Source organism: Tinamus guttatus, unplaced genomic scaffold (assembly GCF_059628265.1).
Source record: "Tinamus guttatus ecotype Peru unplaced genomic scaffold, ASM5962826v1 Tinamus_guttatus_pri_ptg000139l, whole genome shotgun sequence".
Taxonomy (NCBI): Eukaryota; Metazoa; Chordata; class Aves; order Tinamiformes; family Tinamidae; genus Tinamus; species Tinamus guttatus.
In genome coordinates, this window is record NW_028288673.1 from 261825 (window position 1) to 285186 (window position 23362).

Below are 23362 nucleotides of genomic sequence, written 5' to 3' on the forward strand. Positions count from 1 at the left end.
TATGGGATGGTATACAGTTTTAGACTTAAAGGATGCTTTCTTTACCATCCCCCTGACAAAACAGAGCCAGGAAATGTTTGCTTTTGAATGGGAAGATCCCGAGAGTGGATATAAGGGTCAGTTAACTTGGACCCGATTACCACAAGGGTTCAAAAATTCACCGACTTTGTTTAATGAAATACTGCAGGAAGATTTGAGTGAATTCAGGAGACAGAATCCTAGTGTGAAATTGCTTCAGTATGTGGATGATCTGCTGCTAGCAGCAAGAACGAAAGAGGAGTGCGAGGAAGGTACGAGGAAGTTGTTGCAAGAATTGAATAAACTAGGATACCGAGTAAGTGCTAAGAAAGCTCAGCTATGTAGTCCTGAAGTAACATATCTGGGATATAAGATACGAGATGGTAGGAGATGGCTAACTGATGCCATGAAAGAGACTGTTCTTCGGATTCAGGAGCCCAGATCTCCAAGGGAGGTTCGAGAATTCTTGGGGACAGTAGGATACTGCCGTTTGTGGATACCTGGGTTTGCAGAAAAAGCGAAACCTCTGTATGAGGCGAGTCGAGAGAAACCGGACTAGCAGTGGACAGACGCTATGGGAAAATCTTTTGAGGAACTGAGATTAGCCCTGCTAGAGGCCCCTGCACTTGCACTCCCGGACCCAGCCAAGGATTTCCATTTATATGTGAGCAAAAGAGCGGGAATTGCTAAGGGAGTGCTAACTCAGAAGCAAGGACCTTGGAAAAGGATAGTGGCGTACTTATCAAAGAAATTAGACCCAGTCGCCGCAGGGTGGCCCTCGTGCCTTAAAATCATTGCAGCCGTGGCAATGATGGTTAAGGACGCAGACAAACTCACGTTTGGGCAAAAACTGTATGTAACAGCTCCCCATTACGTAGAGGCATTACTCAAACAACCGCCTGAAAGATGGATAACAAATGCTAGGCTGACTCATTACCAAGCCTTACTTTTAAACCCAGAAAGGATTATGTATACGTCCCCAACGACTTTAAATCCAGCCACTCTCCTACCTAACCCAGAATATGAAACACCTGTGCATAATTGTCAGGAGGTGTTAGCTGAAACTGCGACAGTGCGGGAAGATTTAAAGGATGAGCCGCTGCAAGGGGGAAAAGTGTGGTTTACAGATGGAAGTAGCTTGGTCGAGCAAGGAAAAAGAAGGGCGGGAGCTGCAGTGGTAAATCAGAAGGGAGAGATAGTTTGGAGCCAGCGTTTACCAGACGGCACTTCGGCTCAGAGAGCGGAACTGATAGCCTTGGCTAAGGGACTAGAAATGGCAGAAGGAGAGCGAGTGACGATTTATACAGATAGTCGCTACGCATATGGGACAGTGCATATACACGGAGCAATATACAGAGAAAGGGGATTTCTTACCTCCGCAGGAAAAGAAATCCGAAACAAAGAAGAGGTTTTGCACTTGCTGTCAGCTTTGCAGAAACCAAAAGCAGTGGCAATTGTGCATACCTTAGGACATCAGAAGAAAACCGATACGATAAGTAGAGGGAATGCAGCTGCAGATAGTGCAGCCCGGCGAGCTGCGTTAGAAGGACAAATACAAAGGGTACTAGCCCTGACTCACAACACTTTAAGAGAAGAAGAGGAAATTGGAGAGGATGAATACACCCCAGAGGAGAGGGAGTGGATTCAAAAGGTCGCAGAAAAGCAAAGTGCAGGAGAAGGACATTACGATACAGAAGGAAGAATGTTAATTCCTAAGCGTTTGGGACAGAAGATGGCGCAACAGTTACACAGTACCACACACTTGGGGGAAAGAAAAATGGGACTGTTAATAGAAAAGTTCGGGTTGAGATTCCAAGATCAGAGGAAAATATTAAGAGGGATAATAGAGGGGTGTCAAGCATGTCAGGAAATGAAACCATCGAGGGTCAGGAAGGTACATGAAGGTATAAGGGAAAGGGGTGGTGAACCTGGAAGGCATTGGGAAGTAGATTTTACGGAAATAAAACCAGGTAAATACGGATATAGATATCTGTTGGTATTAGTAGACACCTTTTCAGGGTGGGTGGAGGCCTTTCCCACTAAGCAAGAAACAGCCCAGGTGGTAGCGAAAATACTTTTGGAAGAAATAATCCCCAGATATGGGATACCGGTGAGCATCGGGTCTGATAATGGACCAGCTTTTGTGGCAAGGGTTACACAGGAATTAGCCCGAGCACTGGGAACCAACTGGAAATTGCATTGTGCATATAATCCTCAAAGTTCGGGTCAGGTGGAAAGGATGAACAGAACCTTAAAGGAAACCCTTGCTAAGCTAGTAAAAGAGACTGAAGAGAACTGGGTAACAATGCTACCTTTTGCCCTATACCGGGTCCGGATAACTCCATATGTACTAGACTTTACACCATTTGAAATAATGTTTGGGACCCTACCCCCAGTATATCCCTTACAGATAAGGAAGGGAATAACTAAAAACTCAGGAATGAGGAAAGAGATGCAGATCTTAAAAGAAATACAAGATGAGTTATTCCCATTACTACAAAACTGGTATAAAAGAAATCAGAAGGGGTCAGAAATGGATATCGAACCTGGAGATTGGGTGTGGGTAAAAAGGCATAACCCAAAAACATTAGAAAGCAGATGGAAGGGACCTTATGTAGTAATTTTAGTAACACCCACTGCCGTTAAGGTCGATGGAATAGGACATTGGATTCACCATTCCCACGTCCGGAAGCTAAACAAAGAAGAGCGGAAGAAAGCAGAGGAGTGGGAGGTCCGAAGGAATAGTAACAATCCTCTGAAATTGAAATTAATTAGGAAAAATGTACAGTAACACAATTTGGGTAATTATGGTCCTGCTAATTATGATTCTGAAGTGTTCTAATGGGATATACAACATAGAAGAGAGAAGTAATATGTGGGTGGCTTGGGCAAATAACACGGGGAATCAGGAATTCTGCCTGTCCCTCACCACCGCTAGTAATCCATTCAGAACCTGCTTGTTTGGGAAGCCGGGATTTGATGACAACAGTTTTAAAAAGGTATCTACGGGAAACTGCTCAGGGGTAGTAAGTGCCTCGGAATGTGCCGTAAGGCTAATTAAGGGATTAAATATCTCATTGCCTTGGGACCCCCAAGAGCTCAATTTGATGGGGGCACAAGCAATTGGAAATAGTTCCAATAATTGGACCCAAACGTGTTTTATGTTTGGGGACAAGTTTTTTGGAGAAAAGGGAGGAGTGAGACTCCTGGCACAATGGAACATTATAATTGAAGGAGGCCCTAGGCCCCAATGGTGGAATGCTTCGGGTTGGACTGATGTATCTCCCGACCCAATATTCGACTGGCGTAAGACCATAGGAGGAGATGGAACCTTCGGTCCCATATATGCAAACGGGACATTCTGTGGGACAAATGGGACAGTCGATGGGTTACAAGAACAGTTCCCTGCGGGATTACCCTTAGGAGCATATGGAGGGGATCCATCAGGACAGGTACATAATAGGACAGATTTACTATGAAATAATGATACCGCTAAGGCCTTGCCAGATGGAGTGTTTTTAATTTGTGGGGATAGAGCATGGCAGGGAATACCTAAGAATGCCTATGGGGGACCGTGTTATTTAGGGCAACTGGCAATGATAGCCCCGTCTAGAGCTAAGTTGTTAACTATGAAGCAGGAACAAAGAAGGCAAAAGTGTTCCCTTGGTTTAACACCGGAATGTAATGATAACGTACAATTAATATCTGTAACCGCGCGGGTCGCCTTAGCTATCTTTGTGCCAGGAGCTGCAGCAGAAAATGCATTAAGGGAGCTTTCGAAGTTAGCCTGTTGGAGTGAGAAGCAAGCAAATGTGACAACCGAGGTATTGGAACAACTCCTGCTCGATCAGAACAGCCTGCGACATGCACTACTACAGGACAGAGCGGCTATAGACTTCTTGCTCCTCGCGCATGGACAAGGATGTGAAGAGTTTGAAGGACTATGTTGTTTTAACCTGTCGGACCATAGCCAATCGATTCAACAACAATTGCGCTGGCTCAAGGAACACACTCAGAAGATAACGCGGGAAGAAGGACTGATGGACGAATGGCTAAAGTCATTGTTTGGAGGGTTACCTGGGTGGATATCAGGACTGATAAAAGAAGGATTACGCGTATTTGTAATTCTGTTATTACTGTTACTGTGTATCTGTATAATGTGGAAATGTGTAATGGGGGTAATGGAAAAAGCTACAAATCGAGTTAATTCTATGCACATAATGTTCATGCGACAAACTCAGAAAGATCGAGAAAGGATTCTCTGATATTAGCAAAAGAAAAAGGGGGGAATGTAGGGTGCATTAGCAGGGAAGGTAGGGGTTAAATAGCTAATGTAGAATAAGCTGAGTCTTAGAGCACAAGGACCCATGATAACTGGCGGAGTCCGGATGCCTTGCTCATGGCAGGGACAGAACCCTTGATAGATGACAGGGTCAGGATGCCCTGCTCATGGCAAGGTCTGGACCCTTGATAGGTGGCGGGGTTAGGGTGCCCTGCCCTCAATCAGGATGATAGAGGGGCTGCTTATCCAGATGTTTTAATTCAGCAAAATAGATAATATTAGCAAGAATGCAAAACAGGAAAACGGGAGGGGGAACACTCTTGGGTAAGAACGGTATAAAAGAGGGGCGCCCGAAGTGGTCGGGGTCCGTGGTGTGACCCCTGCGTGGGAAAGCCCGGACCCCAGCTAGCTGGTAATACTTATTATCTTTCTTCTATTAATAAAAGACAATATATCTATGGTGGTTGTCTCTCTCTCCCTGTCAATTCGGATACCGGACCTAACAACACCAGTACAGGCTGGGGACCGACCTTGTGGAGAGCAGCTCTGCAGAGAAAGACCTGGGTGTCATGGTGGATGATAAGTTGACCATGAGGCAGCAGTGTGCCCTCGTGGCCAAGAAGGCCAATGGAATCCTGGGCTGCATTAAGAAGAGCATCTCTAGCAGGTCGAGGGAGGTGATCCTGCCCCTCTACTCAGCCCTGGTGAGGCCGCATCTGGAGTATTGTGTCCAGTTCTGGGCTCCACAGTACAAGAGGGATGTGGAGCTGCTGGAGAGAGTCCAGCGCAGGGCCACAAGGATGATCAGGGGCCTGGAACATCTGCCCTATGAGGAGAGGCTGAGGGAGCTGGGCCTGTTCAGCCTGGAGAAGAGAAGGCTGAGAGGGGATCTAATCAGTGTCTATAAATACCTCAAGGGAGGGAGTGCAGAGGACGGGGATGGTCTCTTTTCAGTGGTGGCCACTGATAGGACTAGAGGAAATGGCCGGAAACTGAAACATCAAACATTCCATAGGAACTTAAGGAAAAATTTCTTAACAGTGAGGGTGACAGAGCACTGGAACAGGCTGCCCAGAGAGGTTGTAGAGTCTCCTTCTCTGGAGATCTTCAAAACCCGCTTGGATGCAGTCCTGTGCCACGTGCTCTAGGTGTCCCTGCGTGTGCAGGGGGGTTGGACTAGATGATCTCTAGAGGTCCCTTCCAACCCTAAGCATTCTATGATTCTATGATTCTGTGATTCTAACTGCATCTCTGCAGACCCCCTCTGGAGCCTCTCCTGTTCCTCCTCATTGCTGCAGCACTGGGTGTTCCACAGGGGGACACACAATTCCACATGCGACCAAAACAGGCCTGAGTAATGGGGACTTAGAACTGCTCTTGCCTGAGTGTCCAGGCACTTCCTAACGCAGCTCTGTGTGCAGCAGGCCCAGCTGTGGTGAGCATGCACCACAGGCTTGTGTATCATAAAAGGTAATGCAAAAGAAAAGCGAAGGCTATATGGGAATCCCTGCCTAGCAGTCCTGAACCTGAATACCTTAAAGTGAAGGGGGACAAGGAATCATAGAATCATAGAATGCTTAAGGTTGGAAGGGACCTCTAGAGGTCATCTAGTCCAACTCCCCTGCACACGCAGGGTCACCTAAAGCACATGGCACAGGACTGCGTCCAAGCGGGTTTTGAAGATCTCCAGAGAAGGAGACTCCACAACCTCTCTGGGCAGCCTGTTCCAGCGCTCTGTCACCCTCACTGTTAAAATTTTTTTCCTTAAGTTCATGTGGATCTTTTGGTGTTTCAGTTTGTGGCCATTACCTCTAGTTCTGTTGGTGGCCACCACTGAAAAATGGCCAGCACCATCCTCCTCATTCCCTCCCTTGAGGTACTTATAGACACTGATTAGATCCCCTCTCAGCCTTCTCTTCTCCAGGCTCAACAGGCCCAGCTCCCTCAGCCTTTCCTCATAGGGCAGATGTTCCAGGCCCCTGATCATCCTTGTGGCCCTGCGCTGGCCTCTCCCCATCAGCTCCACATTGCTCTTGTACAGCAGGGCCCAGAACTGGACACAATGCTCCAGATGCGGCCTCACTAGGGCTGAGTAGAGGGGCAGGATCACCTCTCTCGACCTGCTGGAGACACTCTTCTTAATGCACCCGAGGATCCCATTGGCCTTCTTGGCCACAAGAGCACACTGCTGCCTCATGGTCAACTTGTCATCCAACATGACACCCAGGTCTTTCTCTGCAGAGCTGCATCTAGTTCTGCATGTTTCTGACATTTGTCCATGGTCACCCACAACTGTGCCACACTGTGGTTTTCCTTGGCCATCTCAGGTGACCCTGGATGCATTTTCCTCCTACACGAGTACCAGTCACTATAAAGATGAGGCACAGGCAGTCTGTACCAGTGCATTCAGTAATTCTTCCCTAGGTGTAGGACCCTGAACTTCATGAGGCCCAACTCCAGCCTGTTCATTTCCCTCAGAATGGCTGCACAGAGGTGTAGGGTATCAGACACTGCTCCCAGTTTGGGACCATAAGGTGCACTCATCCCCTTCATCCAGGTCATTAATCAAGTAGCTGGACGAGACTGAACCCAATATTGACATCTGGGGAACACCAAGAGCTACAGGCCTCCAGCTAGACTCTGCACCACTGATCACAACCCATGGAGCTCTGCCATTCAGCTGCTGTCCACTCATCTAAACGCACACTTCTTGACCTTGCCCATGATGGGAGACAGTGTTCAAGACTTTGCTGAAGTCAAGGCAGACAACATGCACCAATCTCCCCTCATCTACCCAGCCAGTCCTTCCATCCTAGAAGACTCTCAGACTGATTCAGCTTAATTTCCCCTCGGTGACTTCATGCTGACCACTGCTGATGCCCGTCCTTTCCTCCACATGCTTAGAGACAACATCTCTGTTGAGTTGCTTCTTCACCTTTCCAGAAAGGTTCATCCCTTCCACAGTCACTGGTCACCAATGAGTGAGTCCTAAATGCAGAGCTCATTACACATTTCTGAGCTGTTTTCTCCTGAACACATGGAGAACCCTGTGAAGCAAGGCCTTTGGGGTACAATTCCTTGAGCCTGTTCTTAAAAGCAGCTTCCTCTAAAGAGCAGCCTTCAGGCACTGCACTGGGGGGAACTTTCTGCTTTTAATGACAGAGTGGGGGGGTCAGCTCTGACCCAGACTTAGACACCAATTTATTTGGAAACCATATGAGACCAAGTAGTCTGATTCAAGGAGGAACAAATCCAACCATTTGTGTAGCAGCATGTTAACAAATGCTAGTAATAGTAAATCTAATAAACATAAAGAAATATTGCTCAGTCCTGGTACAGGATACAGTGGGATTCACATGTGGAGAGCAACACCAATATTGTCATTTCTGAATAATGTCCATGAAATAACTTTCCTCAGGGCATCCTTGAGCTCCCTGTTCCTCAGGCTGTAAATGAGGGGGTTCACTGTTGGAGGCACCACCGCAGACAGAACAGCCAGCACCAGATCCAGAGCTGGGGAGGAGATGGAGGGAGGCTTCAGGTAGGCGAACATGGCTGTGCTGATGAACAGGGAGACCACGGCCAAGTGCGGGAGGCACATGGAAAAGGCTTTGTGCCGGCCCTGCTCAGAGGGGATCCTCAGCACTGCTCTGAAGATCTGCACGTAGGACAACACAATGAAAATGAAACACCCAGAGTGTACACAAAGAGTAATCACAAGGACTCCAGCTTCCTTGGGGTAGGAATTAGAGCAGGAGAGCCTGCAGAACTGCTCCACCTCATTACTTTGGCAGAGTGGTAAGGAAAATGTGTTGCCAGTGTGCAGGAGAGCATTGACAAAACTGCTACTCCAGGCAGCTGCTGCCATTTTGACACAAGCTCTGCTGTCCATGAGGGTCCCATAATACAGGGGTCTGCAGATGGCAACATAGCGGTCATAGGCCATGACTGTGAGAAGGAAATACTCTCCTACCATCAAGAAAAGAAACATAAAGAACTGTGCAGAACATCCTGAGTAGGTAATGGCCCTGGTGTCCCACAGGGAATTGGCCATGGATTTGGGGACAGTGGTGGAGATGGAGCCAAGGTCGAGGAGTGAGAGATTGAGGAGGAAGAAGTACATGGGGGTGTGGAGGTGGTGGTCGCAGGTTATGGCTGTGATGATGAGGCCATTGGCCAGGAGGGCAGCCAGGTAGATGCCCAGGAAGAGCGAGAAGTGTAAGAGCTGCAGCTCCCTCCTGTCTGTGAATGGCAGGAGGAGGAACTCACTGAAGGAGCTGCTGTTGGACATTTGCTGTTTCAGGGCATAGTGCACTGTCCTGGGAGAAGTTAAAAAAAAAAAAAAAAAAGATGTGGCATTTTAGCAAGAGACATTTCAAGAAAGAAAAAAACAGTAAATTAAAAAAATATTCAATTTCTCAATAAAAAACATCACACTGATTCTCTCTTTATTAAGGGGAGGGGACAGGGAAGGGGCATCTGCATACTTACCTGGCTTGAAACCCGTTTTGTGCTGACCGGTTGTGTTGTAAGGATTTGGGACCTCTGCCCATGGAATGTGGAGGGAATTGGAGTGAGTAATTCTGACACTCACAATAAAATCACTTTTCATGTAACAGGGCTGTTCAGCATCTTCACACCCATTTCTAAAGGATGTGGATTGTAGAAGAAAGGTTTTTTTTGACATTATTTATTTTCTTTGAGATGCCCCTCTCCCACCTGGGCAGCACTCCTTGAAGATAGCAATCATTGTCCTTTCTGCTGCGAGTGCTGAGAGGAAAGGCTTCCCTATCACTTGGGGCAGAGTAACAAGAGCTTCTCTATTACCCAGGTTCCAGCTGTCCTGCACTCACACTGCTTTGAGCTGGAGGATGATCACACTTACATGTTACCCTAAAAACCACACTCCCGTGCAGACCCCTGTTTCACATAGCTTGCAGCATTGATATCTGAACTGCAGCTGAAATCCTCTCCACCCAAGTGAGCCTAAGAGAAGACCAGGAGCAGCATGGACAGGAGGGAAGCAAGGAGCAACCCTGAGGCACAGGGACACTGCTCTGGCTTAGAGCCCATGCAGACCTGGGTGCACACCCAACTTCACAGCCCTGCAGCATCCCTGGGAGAAGGAAGCAGGATGCCCTGTCCCTGTGACGCTGAGGCAGGGAATCCTGCTCTGAAGCAGCCTCTGCATTGGAGATGGTGGGAAAGCGATTGCCCCAAAACCTACCAAGTGATGGCGTTGACTGGGTGCAGAAGACCCCTCTGGAAACTCAGTAGCATTGCCCTGCAGCCAGAGACTTACCATGCAAGGGGCTGGGAGCTCACTTCCACAATGAGCTCTGCTCTGTCCTCCCGCTCCACACTGCCGTTCCCCTCTCGCTGCCTTCTCTCCTCTGCTGTCCACAGCAGCAGGCAGTGCTCGCAGCCCTGTGCTCCCAGGAGCCTGGCCCCGCTCAGGAGCAGAGGCCCCTCTGAACTCACCAATTTTTCTGTCTCTTGTGCTCCCTTCTCCTGGGGAATGTACACTAAATAACCTGCAATCCTTTTCTTAGCAGTTCAGACAGACAGATTCCAACATTGCAATTTCTTTAATCAGAGGATGACTTTCTATGAAAAGTAGAAATGTTCCCCTCTGGAAGCTCTGTTTTGCATCTCTCAATTAGCCAGGACACGTAGGTGTGACAAGTGCAGAGATCAGTGACACATGGTTCACATGTTGATTCAGATGAGCCAATCTGGGCATCTTGTGCTGGTTTAGAGGCCCCTGGCATGGAGTGGGATTCAAGTTCCTCCTGTGAACTCCACAAATATGAGATTCCCCTTGCCAAAAGCAAGGCAAACACAGTGTAGTTTTCTACATAAAAACTCCTTGTCCAAGCTGGCATTTTAATCATTTGAGATGGAGGATGAGAGGCAGTTGCTCACAGCAATACCTGGTGACAGTGGAGGAGACTGAGCTGATCTAAGGCATATGCCTGTGTTCGCTTGCTCTGATGGAGCAACTGGGAGAGATGCATCCTCCTAGGGGATCAGGTGGGGACCAGGTGTGGAATTGCCTTGGCCGTCTGAAATGACCCCAGATGCCAACTGCGACTTGTGCCCCACTCCTTATGAAGCCAAGGTAATGTGCTGGAAGGACCATGTCAATGAATTTGGTGTCCAGCACAGCCACAGGCATGTTTCTGGCAGATACAGTACAGAAGGTAAAGGAAAATCATGCCCCTTTGGAGTGATTGTGTTGCCGTTCAAACGGCGTGGTGACCTGGTTCAGGAACAGCACGGCGACCACCCCCAGGCCGCTCGGGCCACCAGCTCGCTAACACCAATGTGATGGATGGCAAATGGCGTTTATTGATGGTTACACGGTGTTATATAGCTAAGGTTTACAACGTCACATCCATCTGCTATTGGCTATTAGGGGCCCTATCTTTCCATACAGCGCGATATCTTCCGGCCGCCGGACCCTAACTATCTGCAACATTTCCCTCCTCCCTATGCATAACAAAATTAGCTAAAATATAACTATCTTATTCTTACTTATTCTTATCTTATTCTAATTACTTATTCTCATGATTATCTTATTCTTATTACTATCTTATTATTATCTTATTGTGATCACTTATTGTCATTATTACCTTATTCTTATTACTTACTCTTATTATGATATTACTCTTACTTATTCTTATTATTATATTATTCTATTCTTATAGTTTATAACAATCTTAAAATTACGTATCATAAACTTGACATAAAAACATAAGGCACAAAGAAGAAGGCACGTAGAAGGTAGAGGATGACAGGTAATACTGGGGTGTAGGAATAGGGTGTACCTTGGGATAACTTGGGGATAAAACTGAGTGGATATATTCTTAAAGCAGTTGTCGGCGTTCTACTAACATGATGTTAACCTTCTCTAGCCGACTCTTGACAAACGACATGAGCTTATTCAATATACAGGGTTCAAAGACTAGTGTCATCATGATCATTGCTATCGGCCCTATCAAGGTAGATATCAGGGTAGTTAACCATGGCGAACCGATGAACCAATTTCATACCAGCTGCATTTGGAACAGGTTCAATGAGTGCTGGTTGGCAAGGCATGGCACTGAAAACTGGTGACCCTGTAGTTACTTTTGTACTAATTGCTCGAGATTGTTCGATCTGTTCAAGTACCCATTTAAAGGGCTGGTGTGACTCTACCTGTCCTATAGTGACAAGCTGCAAAATTAAGATAACGCAAAGGCATCGCAGCCCCCTCTTGCGGAGGCTGTTTTGTTGTTTTCTGGATCGGTCAGCGTGGAACTCACAGGCTCAGGCGGGACGCTTGTCACCGGGGCGTATGGGTTACGGTGGAGTCCGATGATCCGGTCCTGTGAACAGAAACTCACAATTTTCATTAGTTTTATTTTGAAGGTCTGGTTTAATAGACTTAAGCGGGCACCACTTGACTCTGCCATCTTTCCTGACAGTGACCTTTGGGTTGATCTTGGCATGGGGGGAGCGCTGCCAGCGAGTCCCCCAGCCAAGGGCAGTTTGCTGCAACGTGGCCTGCCTGGCCACATTTAGAACATGCCATTACGTTGGCTATTGCGGTGTGAACAGCCACCTGAATTGGGGTCAGATGCTCTTCCCTTGCAACATGCTTAATCATGTCTGCGATACTTGCCCCCGCTGGCAATGATCGCAAGATTTCTTTGGTTGCCGAATTGCATTGTTGGCGTAAACATTCCGCTACGACCGGGCCTTTTACCTCCGTGGGCAGGGACGAAGAGTCGACCGCTGCCTGGAGACGATCTACAAATTGTGTAAAGCTCTCACTTTCACTTTGCTTTATTGTGGACCATTGCGATGGTCTGGCAACAACTCTACAGGCTGTGCGAATGGCTTCCCTGGCCGCACGAGTAGTTGTCATAACCTCATGGGCCCGCAGGCCATTCGCCTGCGCCTGGGGGGTGATCATTGTTGGATCTGCACCCATTAACCGCTGCAGGCTGGAGCCATGTAATGGATGATCTGCCCCAGTTACTTGGGCTAAATACTTCGTACAGTTGTCTTCCCATTCTTGTCTGAAAACGATCATCCCTGCTCCACCAAAGATTAGCCTACAAGTTTGTTTTATATCGAACGGGAGCATATCGTCCCCCCCGAAGATACCATCTATGAGGGTTAAGACCATGGCAGAATTAATCCCTTTATCTGCAATTGCTTTAACAATTGCTTGTACATCCTTAGATTTTATCGGCGAGTGGACCCTCTGTCCCGCCTCCGTCACCCGGACCGGGAACGCTAGTGCGGCTGATGGGGCCCAGTCGGCACACGCGATCTTTATTTCCTTGCAGTCCGTGAGAGGGGTTTCTCCCCTTCACAGTTTTTCTTTAACTCAGATGGGAATATTTTGGCTTTTAGTTCTGTTTACCTTCATTTTCTCCTTCCTTAAGTTTGATTCAGTTGTGAGCCACTCCTCCTGACTAGTGTCTGATCCGGAGTCGGAACTCGACTGACTGGTCACTTCCGGGCTCCGGTACCTTTTCGTTGGGCTCCGGCCCCGCCTACTTCCGTCCCGCCTACTTCCGTTGCGGGCGGGCTGTTCCCCCCCTCTTGGCTCGCCCCGCCTTCTACTCACGGAGGCCGTTTTTTGAAATGGCCGCTCTGATCGGTTCTCGGCCCCTCACTCGGGCCTCCCTCACCTGTCCGGTCAGGCTCATTGGTTCTCAGCGCCTCACTCGCGCTTCCCTCACCTGTCTGGTCACTCCCATTGGTTCTCAGCGCCTCACTCGCGCTTGTTAGTTCTAACGGTTCCTCCTTGTTCCCGCCGGGGGCACCCTCGCCCCGCCCTTCTCCTTGCGGCTCGGCGCCATTTTGGGGGGCATAGGGTGGTGGCCTGGCCCAGACGTCCCCAAGCTCTGACTTCTTTTCAATGTTCCTTCCTCTTTCTCATCTTGGCCAGAGACACGAGAGAGAGGGAAAGTGGGGGAAGGAAGAGAAAAGGAGGCAAAGAGAAGAAAAGCACAAGGAAGGAAGACAAAAGTAGTTTGCTGAAAGTCTACTTGGGTTCTTGGCCTGAATTCCTCTGAGCCTCTTTCCCTTCAGCATGGGGCTTCTCCCCCGGGAAAGCCAGCACATGTGTTCCCTGGGGTCTATGAGGATGACTGGGTGCCCCTGAAGTCTGGCAGCACCAGGGACCTTCAGGAGCTCAGGACACCTGGGTTCCTTTCCCCTCAGAGAGCCCAGGGTGTCTGCGTGGACAGGGGACGGCTGGTGTCTGCTGGCTCTGGGAGGAAGCCAGGTTTCACAGCCGCGTCCCTCAGCACATCACTGGCCGCAGCTGCACAGCAGCATCCCTGTAGGAATGGGTATCCTTTGGCAGTTGGGGTGGTCATTTGGGGATTTGAGTATGTGGAGGGCTGTGCTTGGGAGGCCTTAGAGGTATTGGGGTTGATCTGGTGTTCGCTGGGGGCTTTCTGGTGCTCCCTGAGCCTCTGTGGAGATGCCTGGGATTACTCTTCTGGTCCTTGGGATTCACGGGGTGTTTGGTGGGTGTTGGAGCTTCCCTGGTAGTCAAGCAAGGTGCCCAGGGGAAGGGTTTGGGATCCACAGGCCTCTTTGTGTCACTGTGGGATTTTGGGGGGCACTATAAGGGTCCTGGAGGAATTCCTGGCAGCTCTGCTGAATCAGGGGCTCCGTGGGGGATCGTCTGTGCACTGGGGACAGTGAGGGAGTTTCTTCGCTGCCGTGGGTTGTTTGGAGGAGCCCTGGGGACATGGCAGGGGCCAGTAGTTGGTGTGGCCTGTGGAGAGCCGTTGTCAGGGGTGGTTGTGGTGGTTGATGCCATGTGGCCTCTGCGAGAGGGCTCTAGGACATGGAGGCTGTAGCCTCCAGAGCCTGAAAGCTGGAAAAGCATGTACGTGAAAAGAAAAGAAATGGAAATGGTGGGGAAGAGGGGAAAGGAATGGAAAAAGGTAAGGAAAAAGGAGAGAGGAGAGGGGAAGGGAGGGAAGCGGAGGCGAGGAGATGCAAGGAAAGAAAAGTAGACAGCAAAAGGGGAGAACTGTTTTGGAGAGGAAAGAGGAAGTAAAGAAAACAAAGTGAGAAAACCTAAGTGGGGGAAAAAGGAAAGGAAGAAAGGAGGAGAAATGGCAATTTCAGGCAAGCAGCCAATAATGATCCCATACCGCACCAAGGCTGAGAAACATCTCCAGCTGCCATGGGGGGAATTGTCTCCTCTCCCATCAGTCCCGGAATGTTTTGGCACTGGGAAATGCTCATGAGCCTGCTGGCTGGGGATGGCTTTTTCTTCTGCTGCTGTCTATTCGCTGTACAGTGTTGGGGTGCATCCCAGCTGGAGACTCCTGCACTGGATTCCTCTACATGGGTTTCCCTCAGGCATCAGTGATTTTCCCGGGACACCGCAAAACCCACGTTTTTCTTTCATGTTTGGAAGGTTGAGTCCCTTCTGCCGGGCTCCAGTAGGGACCTTCAGGACATCCCCACGCACACCCGCGCCATATTCCTGGGGACACTGTCGTAGCAGAGGGGCCCCGACCGCTCGGCGCGGCCGCCAGCGCATCCTCCCAAACGTTTCCCGCCGGGAGCACCGTGGCCAGCGTCTTCCCACCCCCAGGCACTCCTGGCCGGTTCTGCTCCTCCCTGTGCCTGGCAAAAGCCCAAGTGTTCAAAGTCTAAAGGAAGATGCGCACGGCTGGGGCTTTCAGACACACGGAGCAGCTCCAGTGCATTGGGGGAGAGCGAAGGGATGGGCAAAGGTAGGGGCAGGAGAGTGAAAGGGAAATCCCATGAACTGAGAGCCTTCTGCAGCCAGAGAGAGAAGAGGAGGGTAAAGGTGTCTCTGGGAGAGTAGCTTGTGTAACCCATGCAGCTCTGCCTGCCTCGTCCTGCTCTAAGACAACATCTCGGACTGGGCTTTACCACTGGGCCATTGGGCCAGGGGAGTGGGACAGAAGTGTCCTGCAGGAGAAACATGCAGGACAGATGCCCTCCAAACAGGGCAAGGGAGGTCACCATGGGTCCTGCTGCCACATGGGCGCCCTCCAAGGCAGGGGTACAAGAAGCCCCACAAGACACTAGTGTTGGCACATGCATGTGAAGATCTGGCTGCAGAAAGAGGCAGCTCAGTCCCTGTGTGCTAAACCTTCCCTTAATACCCCTCTAAAGAATCCAGGGTGCAGATTGGAGTTTCACATGCACTACAACAAATTTTTGAACATTCTGAAAATAGTTTAATAAAACAGAGGAGTCTTGGGAGCGCAGGAGGCCAGCACGAGATCAGCGGTACCTCTCCCTCTTGTCCAGGAGGCGAGATGTCTGCTGACTGCTGCAGAGTTCAAGAGAAAGGGGCTGAGCGTGAGCACAAAAGCAGGGCAATGGTGCCGGCCGCGCTCAGACCCTTGCTGAGGAGGAGAAGCTGGCAGCTTCCTGTGGCCTCTTGAGTGGCCAAGAGCTGCGCAGGGGCAGCAGGGCTGTGCGGCTCAGGCGCCAGGCTGCCAAGGCTGCTGCGCTGCCAGCACAGGGCTGAGGAGCAGATCCTCCTTGGCAGGTGCTGCTGCCCAGGCCAGGAAAGGTTTGGAGGGGAACGGGAGCACCCGCCATCACGGCAGGTCCTTACCGACGCAGGTAGAGGCTGCGGTAATGCTCCAGGAGCTTCCTGGTGCTTTCCTGCAGCTCCTCCTCCAGAGCTCTCCTGCGGGGGCTGAGCGGGGGCAGAGCCTGCGATGCCTGCACTGAACTTCTCCCGCCGCAGCAGTGACAAAGCCCCTCTTGCTGTGCAGCTGGGGCCCGTTGTGTCCCTGCCCTCCTGCAGCAGAGGACACAGTGTCGCTTGGGTGCCCCTTTGGTCTCCTAGGACCCTTGGTGCCCTTAAAGACAGGGCAGCAGAAGGCTCCTGGAGGGAAGATCTCCCCCGGCTCCTTTGGTGTCCACAGAAGACAGGAGATTGGGGTCCTGACCCCATAGAAGAGGCAGTGGGAAAGGGGACATTCCGTGCACGGTGCTACGGGCACTTTTCTCTGCCAGGCCTTTGCCGCAGCTGTGCGCACTTACGCTTTCTCGGGCTCCGGCAGCTTAAACATGACATTCTTGACGCGAGGAGCAGCATTCCCCTGCTTCAGTATTGACTTGGGCTGTGTCCTGGGCCCGTCAGGGGGATGGGGAATCCTCTGCGCCGGAGCACCCAACTGCTGCTGAGGAAGCAAGGCAGAAATGAGTGAGAGCAGAGGGACCCTTCCTCCCAAGCTTGCATAGAGGTACCCTGGAGCAGCCGTGCTGTGCCTCCAACACGGCATGTCCTTGCAAATTCCTCCCTGGAGCACACCAAACCTGCCTGCACTTCCCTTTCCTCTCCCCAGTGCTTGTGGAGCACAGCTCCCAAGCTTAGATGGAGAAGCTGCTTCCCAAAGTGGCTCCAAGTGCATCCTGTCCGAAGAAAAGCCTTACCTGATGGTCCCACGTTTCTTCCTTTCTCTGCAGCCTCTCCCTCCTAGCCAGAGAGGAGTCTTGTGCAGAGATGGTATCTTTTCTGGGACTGGGCTATCATGCAAGACATGGAAAAGAGAAAGCGGTGGATATGATTATGGAGAGGGGAACCCTCACTGTGCACAAGACAGCCAGTTGTCAGGGGTGGCTGTGGTGGTTGATGCCATGCGGCCTCTGCGAGAGGGCTCTAGGACACGGGGGCTGTGGCCTCCAGAGCCTGAAAGCTGGAAAAGCATGTATGTGAAAAGAAAAGAAATGGAAATGGTGGGGAAGAGGGGAAAGGAATGGAAAAAGGTAAGGAAAAAGGAGAGAGGAGAGGGGAAGGGAGGGAAGCGGAGGCGAGGAGATGCAAGGAAAGAAAAGTAGACAGCAAAAGGGGAGAACTGTTTTGGAGAGGAAAGAGGAAGTAAAGAAAATAAAGTGAGAAAACCTAAGTGGGGGAAAAAGGAAAGGAAGAAAGGAGGAGAAATGGCAATTTCAGGCAAGCAGCCAATAATGATCCCATACCGCACCAAGGCTGAGAAACATCTCCAGCTGCCATGGGGGGTATTGTCTCCTCTCCCATCAGCCCCGGAATGTTTTGGGAACTCATGAGCCTGCTGGCTGGGGATGGCTTTTTATTCTGCTGCTGTCTATTCACTGTACAATGTTGGGGTGCATCCCACCTGGAGACTCCTGCCTTGGATTCCTCTAGACGGGTTTGCCTCAGGCATTAGTGATTTTCCCGGGACACAGCAAAACCCACGTTTTTCTTTCATGTTTGGAAGGTTGAGTCCCTTCTGCCGGGCTCCAGTAGGGACCTTCAGGACATCCCCACACACGCCCGCGCCATATTCCTGGGGACACTGTCGTAGCAGAGGGGCGCCGACCGCTCGGCGCTGCTGCCAGCGCATCCTCCCAAACGTGTCCCGCCGGGAGCACCGTGGCCAGCGTCTTCCCACCCCCAGGCACTCCTGGCCGGTTCTGCTCCTCCCTGTGCCTGGCAAAAGCCCAAGTGTTCAAAGTCTAAGGGAAGACGTGCACGGCTGGGGCTTTCAGACACACGAAGCAGCTCCAGTGCCATGGGGGAGAGCGAAGGGATGGGCAAAGGTAGGGGCAGGAGAGTGAAAGGGAAATCCCATGAACTGAGACCCTTCTGCAGCCAGAGAGGGAAGAGGAGCGTAAAGGTGTCTCTGGGAGAGGTGCTTGTGTAACCCATGCAGCTCTGCCTGCCTCGTCCTGCTCTCAGAGAACGTCTCGGGCTTGGCTTTACCACTGGGCCATTGGGCCATGGGGAGTGGGACAGACCTGTCCTGCAGGAGAAACATGCAGGACAGATGCCCTCCAAACAGGGCAAGGGAGGTCACCATGGGTCCTGCTGCCACATGGTCACCCTAAAAGGCAGGGGGACAAGAAGCCCCAGAAGACACTGGTGTGGGCACAGGCATGTGCACAAAGTGGGAGCTCCTTCCCTGTCTCCTAAACCTTCCTTTTATTCCCCTCCCAAAGAACCCAGGGTGCAGATTGGTGCTTCACATCCACTCCAACATATTTGCAAACACTCTGAATATATTTTAATAAAACAGAGGAGTCTTGGAGTGCCGGAATCCAGCTGCAGATCAGCGGTACCTCTCCCTCTTGTCCAGGAGGCGAGATGTCTGCTGACTGCTGCAGAGTTCAAGAGAAAGGGGCTGAGCGTGAGCACAAAAGCAGGGCAATGGTGCAGGCCGCTCTCAGGCCCTTGCTGAGGAGGAGAAGCTGGCAGCTTCCTGTGGTCTCCTGAGTGGCCAAGAGCTGCGCAGGGGCAGCAGGGCTGTGCGGCTCAGGCGCCAGGCTGCCAAGGCTGCTGCGCTGCCAGCACAGGGCTGAGGAGCAGATCCTCCTTGGCAGGTGCTGCTGCCCAGGCCAGGAAAGGTTTGGAGGGGAACGGGAGCTCCCGCCATCACGGCAGGTCCTTACCGACGCAGGTAGAGGCTGCGGTAATGCTCCAGGAGCTTCCTGGTGCTTTCCTGCAGCTCCTCCTCCAGAGCTCTCCTGCGGGGGCTGAGCGGGGGCAGAGCCTGCGATGCCTGCGCTGAACTTCTCCCGCCGCAGCAGTGACAAAGCCCCTCTTGCTGTGCAGCTGGGGCCCGTTGTGTCCCTGCCCTCCTGCAGCAGAGGACACAGTGTCGCTTGGGTGCCCCTTTGGTCCCCTAGGGCCCTTGGTGCCCTTGAAGACAGGGCAGCAGAAGGCTCCTGGAGGGAGGATCTCCCCAGGGTCCGTTGGGGTCCCACAGAAGACAGGAGATGTGGGTCCCAACCCCATGGAAGAGGCGCTGGGAAAGGGGACATTCCACACATGGAGCTACGGGCACTTGTCTCTGCCAGGACTTTACCGCAGCTGTGCGCACTTACGTTTTCTCAGGCTCCGGCAGCTTAAAGATGACATTCTTGATGCGAGAGGTACCATTCCCCCGCTTCAGTATTGACTTGGGCTGTGTCCTGGGCCCGTCAGGGGGATGGGGAATCCTCTGCGCCGGAGCACCCAACTGCTGCTGAGGAAGCAAGGCAGAAATGAGTGAGAGCAGAGGGACCCTTCCTCCGAGGCTTGCATAGAGGTACCCTGCAGCAGCCATGCTGTGCCTCCGACATGGCATGTCCTTGCAAATTCTTCCCTGGAGCACACCAAGCCTGCCTGCACTTCCCTTTCCTCTCCCCAGTGCTTGTGGAGCACAGCTCCCAAGCTTAGATGGAGAAGCCACTTCCCAAGGTAGTCCCAAGGGTATCCTGTCCCAAGAAAAGCCTTACCTGATGGTCCCATGTGTCTTCCCTTCTCTGCAGCCTTTCCCTCCTGGCAATTGAGGAGTCTCGTGCAGAGATGCTGTCTTTTCTGGGAGCGGGCTATCATGCAAGACATGGAAAAGAGAAAGCAGTGGAGATGAAGGTACAGAGAGGGGGACCCTCACTGTGCACAAGACAGCCATGCAGAGAAGAACGCCTTCCAGGGCTGCCATACCTTGTTCCTCCAAGCCTCACGTGTACTGTCGTGGGAATAGGCCTCCCAGAAATGGTCCATATCCCACTTATTGAGGAGCTTGCGAGTGTTCTGCAGGGTGAGAGAAAGGCAAGAGCACCCCAGATGAGTTATGCAGCTCTCCCCATCTCTCCCGCTCTGTGAAGCAAAGGCCTTTTCCAAACAGGCACAGCCAGGCAAGCAGGCCTTTCTGCAGGGACAGGGGCCACAGGAATTGTGTGCAAGCGGAGCTCCTACCTCTGCAATGCCCCAGCAGTTTTGGCACTCCTGCACCATCCTCTGGACTTCCCAAGGATTCAGGAGTCTCTTCCTGCCGTTCTCCTCCGCCCAGGGGGAGCCCGCCAGACACGGCACGTGCGCTCTAGGGAGAAGCACCATGGGCAGTGGGTGGCAGCACAGGAACACTTGGCTGTTCTCGCTCACAAGCCATGCACCATCTTCACCTCCATGGTGTCTATCCCTCCAAGGGTTCCATCCTCCCTCAGTCCCTTCCCACTCCCCTCCAGCAGGAGCCCAGTGTGAGCAAAGCTCCGAGCAGCCTTGCACCCTTGGTAAGCAAAGAGAGGGGGAGAGCATGGGCACCCCTTGTCCCTGCTGCGCTCTTGAAGCACTCTGAACACTGTCTCCCTCAGGCAAACGTGTCCTGCTCCTCCACAGAGTGAGCAGTTGGAGAGCCTACACTTCCCCCTTGAGCATTGCCAGGGGCTCCCCAGATGCTGTGCGTGGTGGGAGCAGAGGGTGAGGGGAGAAATGAGCCCCTGCTCGGAGGGCAGAGGAGCTGCTCCTTCCCCTGGATCCTTGGCAGAGACACTGTGTGCAAGGCAGGAGCTCCCTGCCATGGCTCAACAGCAGCCTCCTGCACGAGTCTCACCTGGCGGGAGGTGTTTCCTCATGGACTCTCTCCTCCCTGGGTTTGTAGATATTGCCCTCAGGGATTCTGGGCAGGTGCCGAGTTCCCTGGGAGCCGGAGAGCCTGGCAGGATTCTTCTCTGCACGGGCTGAAAGAGAAATCTCCTGAGAACAGAGTCCAAGGGCTCCTGTCCAACACGGCCACCTCCAGGCGTCTCTCAGCAGCCCGAGAGCAGCCAGGCTGCGCGGGGCCACGTTGTCCCCTTGCACATGCAGGCAGCCTCGGGCAGGGCTCTGGGGGCTGTCCCCAGCCCTGTGCAGCCATGTGCCCCACAGCCCAGGCCTTCCCCAGCGCCTTTGCTGGGGAAGAGCCTCTGGGACAGCCCTCCTGGCAGAGCTCCGCAAGGCCTTACCCTCCAGTTGGCGCCCGCGCAGCGTCCCGTGGGGCAAGGGGCCGGCTTGGCCAAGGGCCCGCTCCAGGCTCTCCTTGCCCTTCCTCTTGGGCATCCCCATGGCTCCGGGTGGATGCCGACAATGGGAGAAAGGTCTTCCCTCCTTGACCAGAAGCAGCTGGTCCTCCGGGCTCTCTTCTCCCGCAGAGCCCTCCCAGGAGGCACCTCCCGCGCTCTGGTGACACCTCCTTAGCCTTGCTGGTGTGGCTGCAGAGCAGCAGCTGTGCAGCAGGCGGAGGCCAGAGCAGCTCCCCGTGCCTTGCGTGAGCGAGGCCGGGCAGGGAAGTGTGGGGTGGGCATGGGGCGCCGTGGGGAGAGGGCAGCTGTGGCACATGCGGCCCACTGTGAGGCCAGCCCGTGTCACAGAGGGGCTGCAGGGCCCCTGCTGGCCCTGGCCACGACAGGCTGCCCAGGAGGGCTGTGTGCGCTGTCCGTGCAGGCCTGTGTGAGGCGCGCTGAGCTCCCAGCGGGATGTCCCAGCTCCCAGCAGCTGCTCCCCTCTCCCCACGGCCAGCGCAGCCTCTCCCCACGGCTCCCAGCAAGGCCCGCGCAGTGCAGGCCCTGGGCCGGCTCTGGGCGCCGCGCTGCTCCGCACCAGCTGCTCCGCTGGGAGCAGAGGAGGCCGAGGGACGGCACTGGTGGCGTCTGCTGGCAGCAGAGCAGGAGGCCGCAGGGCAGCCGTGTCCTGGGCACCTCCCGCTCACTTTGCTGCTCGGGGCTTCTCTCTCCTGGCGGGACTCTGGGTGGCCTCAGGACTGCTTCCAGCTGTCCTCATCTTGGCCAGAGACACGAGCCTGTGGGAAGAGCGAGAGAGTGTGGCAGGAGGAGAGGTGGAGATGGGGAAAAGGGAGAGAGGCAGAAAGACTGCCCTGTGCTTTTGGAGGGCCCTGGAGAGCTCCAGCCACAAGCAGGGCTTCCTAAAGCACTGGAGAAGGTTATCAACAAAGCCAGGCACAGCTGCTGCATGGAAAAGGGGCCTCCTGCAGAGTGCCCAGAGCAGTAAACCATGACTCAGGTCTAACTAAAATTACAATTGGGACAAGGCAGCGGTAGCCAGGAAACTGGTGGAACGCATCCTGAGGATTTGTGGGATTCCAGGCTGCAACTGCGAGTCCTGCAAATGAAAAATATTTGCTTCTCATTCAAAGGATCTTGTGGTCTTGCAGTTTGTGCCCATCGCGTCGTGTGCTCTCCTTGCCCCGCTGACAAGAGTCCAGCTTCAGCTTCTTTAGTGACCCTACCCAGTGCACTAGTGTTTGCCCATGGACACAATGCGCTCCCCCTCCCCCAGCCCTCTCTTCTGCAGGCTGAACAATTCCAGAGCATTCCCTATGGAATTCCCAGGGCTTAGTCTTGTGCTCCTGGCCACATCCTGGGTTGTTTGTGATGAGCTGGGCATTCCCGGGAGGTCCAGCAGGGTGCCTGTATGCAGAAATGGGAGTCTTTGGGACTGTTTGGCATTTGGGGAGCTGTGGGGTTATTAAGGGAATCCGTGTGCTGTGTGCAGAGTCCTGTGCTCAATGGGGGAATCATGTGTGTATTGGGGAGCCTGAGGGAGCTTCTCAACTCCCATGTGATGCCTGGCAGCTCATGGGGACACGCGGTGGGGTGGGAGGTGGAATAGTGTCTGGGGGGAATGTCCTTTAGCCTGGACAGTGGGAAAGTGGGGGAAGGAAGAGAAAATAAGGTAAAGAGAAGAAAAGCACAAGGAAGGAAGATAAAAGCAGTTTGCTGAAAGTCTCCTTGGGTTCTTGGCCTGAATTCCTCTGAGCCTCTTTCGCTTCAGCATGGGGCTTCTTCCCCCGGAAAGCCAGCACATGTGTTCCCTGGGGTCTATGAGGATGACTGGGTGCCCCTGCAGTCTGGCACCACCAGGGACCTTCAGGAGCTCAGGACACCTGGGTTCATTTCCCCTCAGAGAGCCCAGGGTGTCTGCGTGGACAGGGCATGGCTGGTGTCTGCTGGCTCTGGGAGGAAGCCAGGTTTCACAGCCGCGTCCCTCAGCACATCCCTGGCCACAGCTGCACAGCAGCATCCCTGTAGGAATGGGTATCCTTTGGCAGTTGGGGTGGTCACTGGGGGATTTGAGTATGTGGAGGGCTGTGCTCGGGAGGCCTTAGAGGTATTGGGGGTGATCTGGTGTTCCCTGTGGGATTTCTGGTGCTCTCTGAGTCTCGATGGAGATGTCTGGGATTACTCTTCTGGTCCTTGGGGTTCACGGGGTGTTTGGTGGGTGTTGGATGTTGGAGAAAGGGAGACTGCGACACCAGTTGGTCATCG

The 23362-nt window shown here is 52.6% G+C and overlaps 1 protein-coding gene across 1 annotated transcript in view; it reads right to left on the reverse strand.

Annotated features, from left to right (window-relative positions):
• The window catches only part of LOC148595221 (olfactory receptor 14A16-like), a 37124-nt gene extending 15981 nt beyond the window's left edge, over positions 1–21143 (reverse strand). The window contains exons 1-4 of the mRNA XM_088521942.1: positions 21044–21143; positions 20653–20779; positions 20019–20142; positions 19784–19853 (exon numbers count right to left, since the gene is read on the reverse strand). Of these exons, the coding sequence (XP_088378068.1) occupies positions 19784–19853; positions 20019–20142; positions 20653–20779; positions 21044–21143 (421 nt within the window). The remainder of the gene's footprint in view (positions 1–19783; positions 19854–20018; positions 20143–20652; positions 20780–21043) is intronic.
• Positions 21144–23362: the final 2219 nt, after the last annotated feature.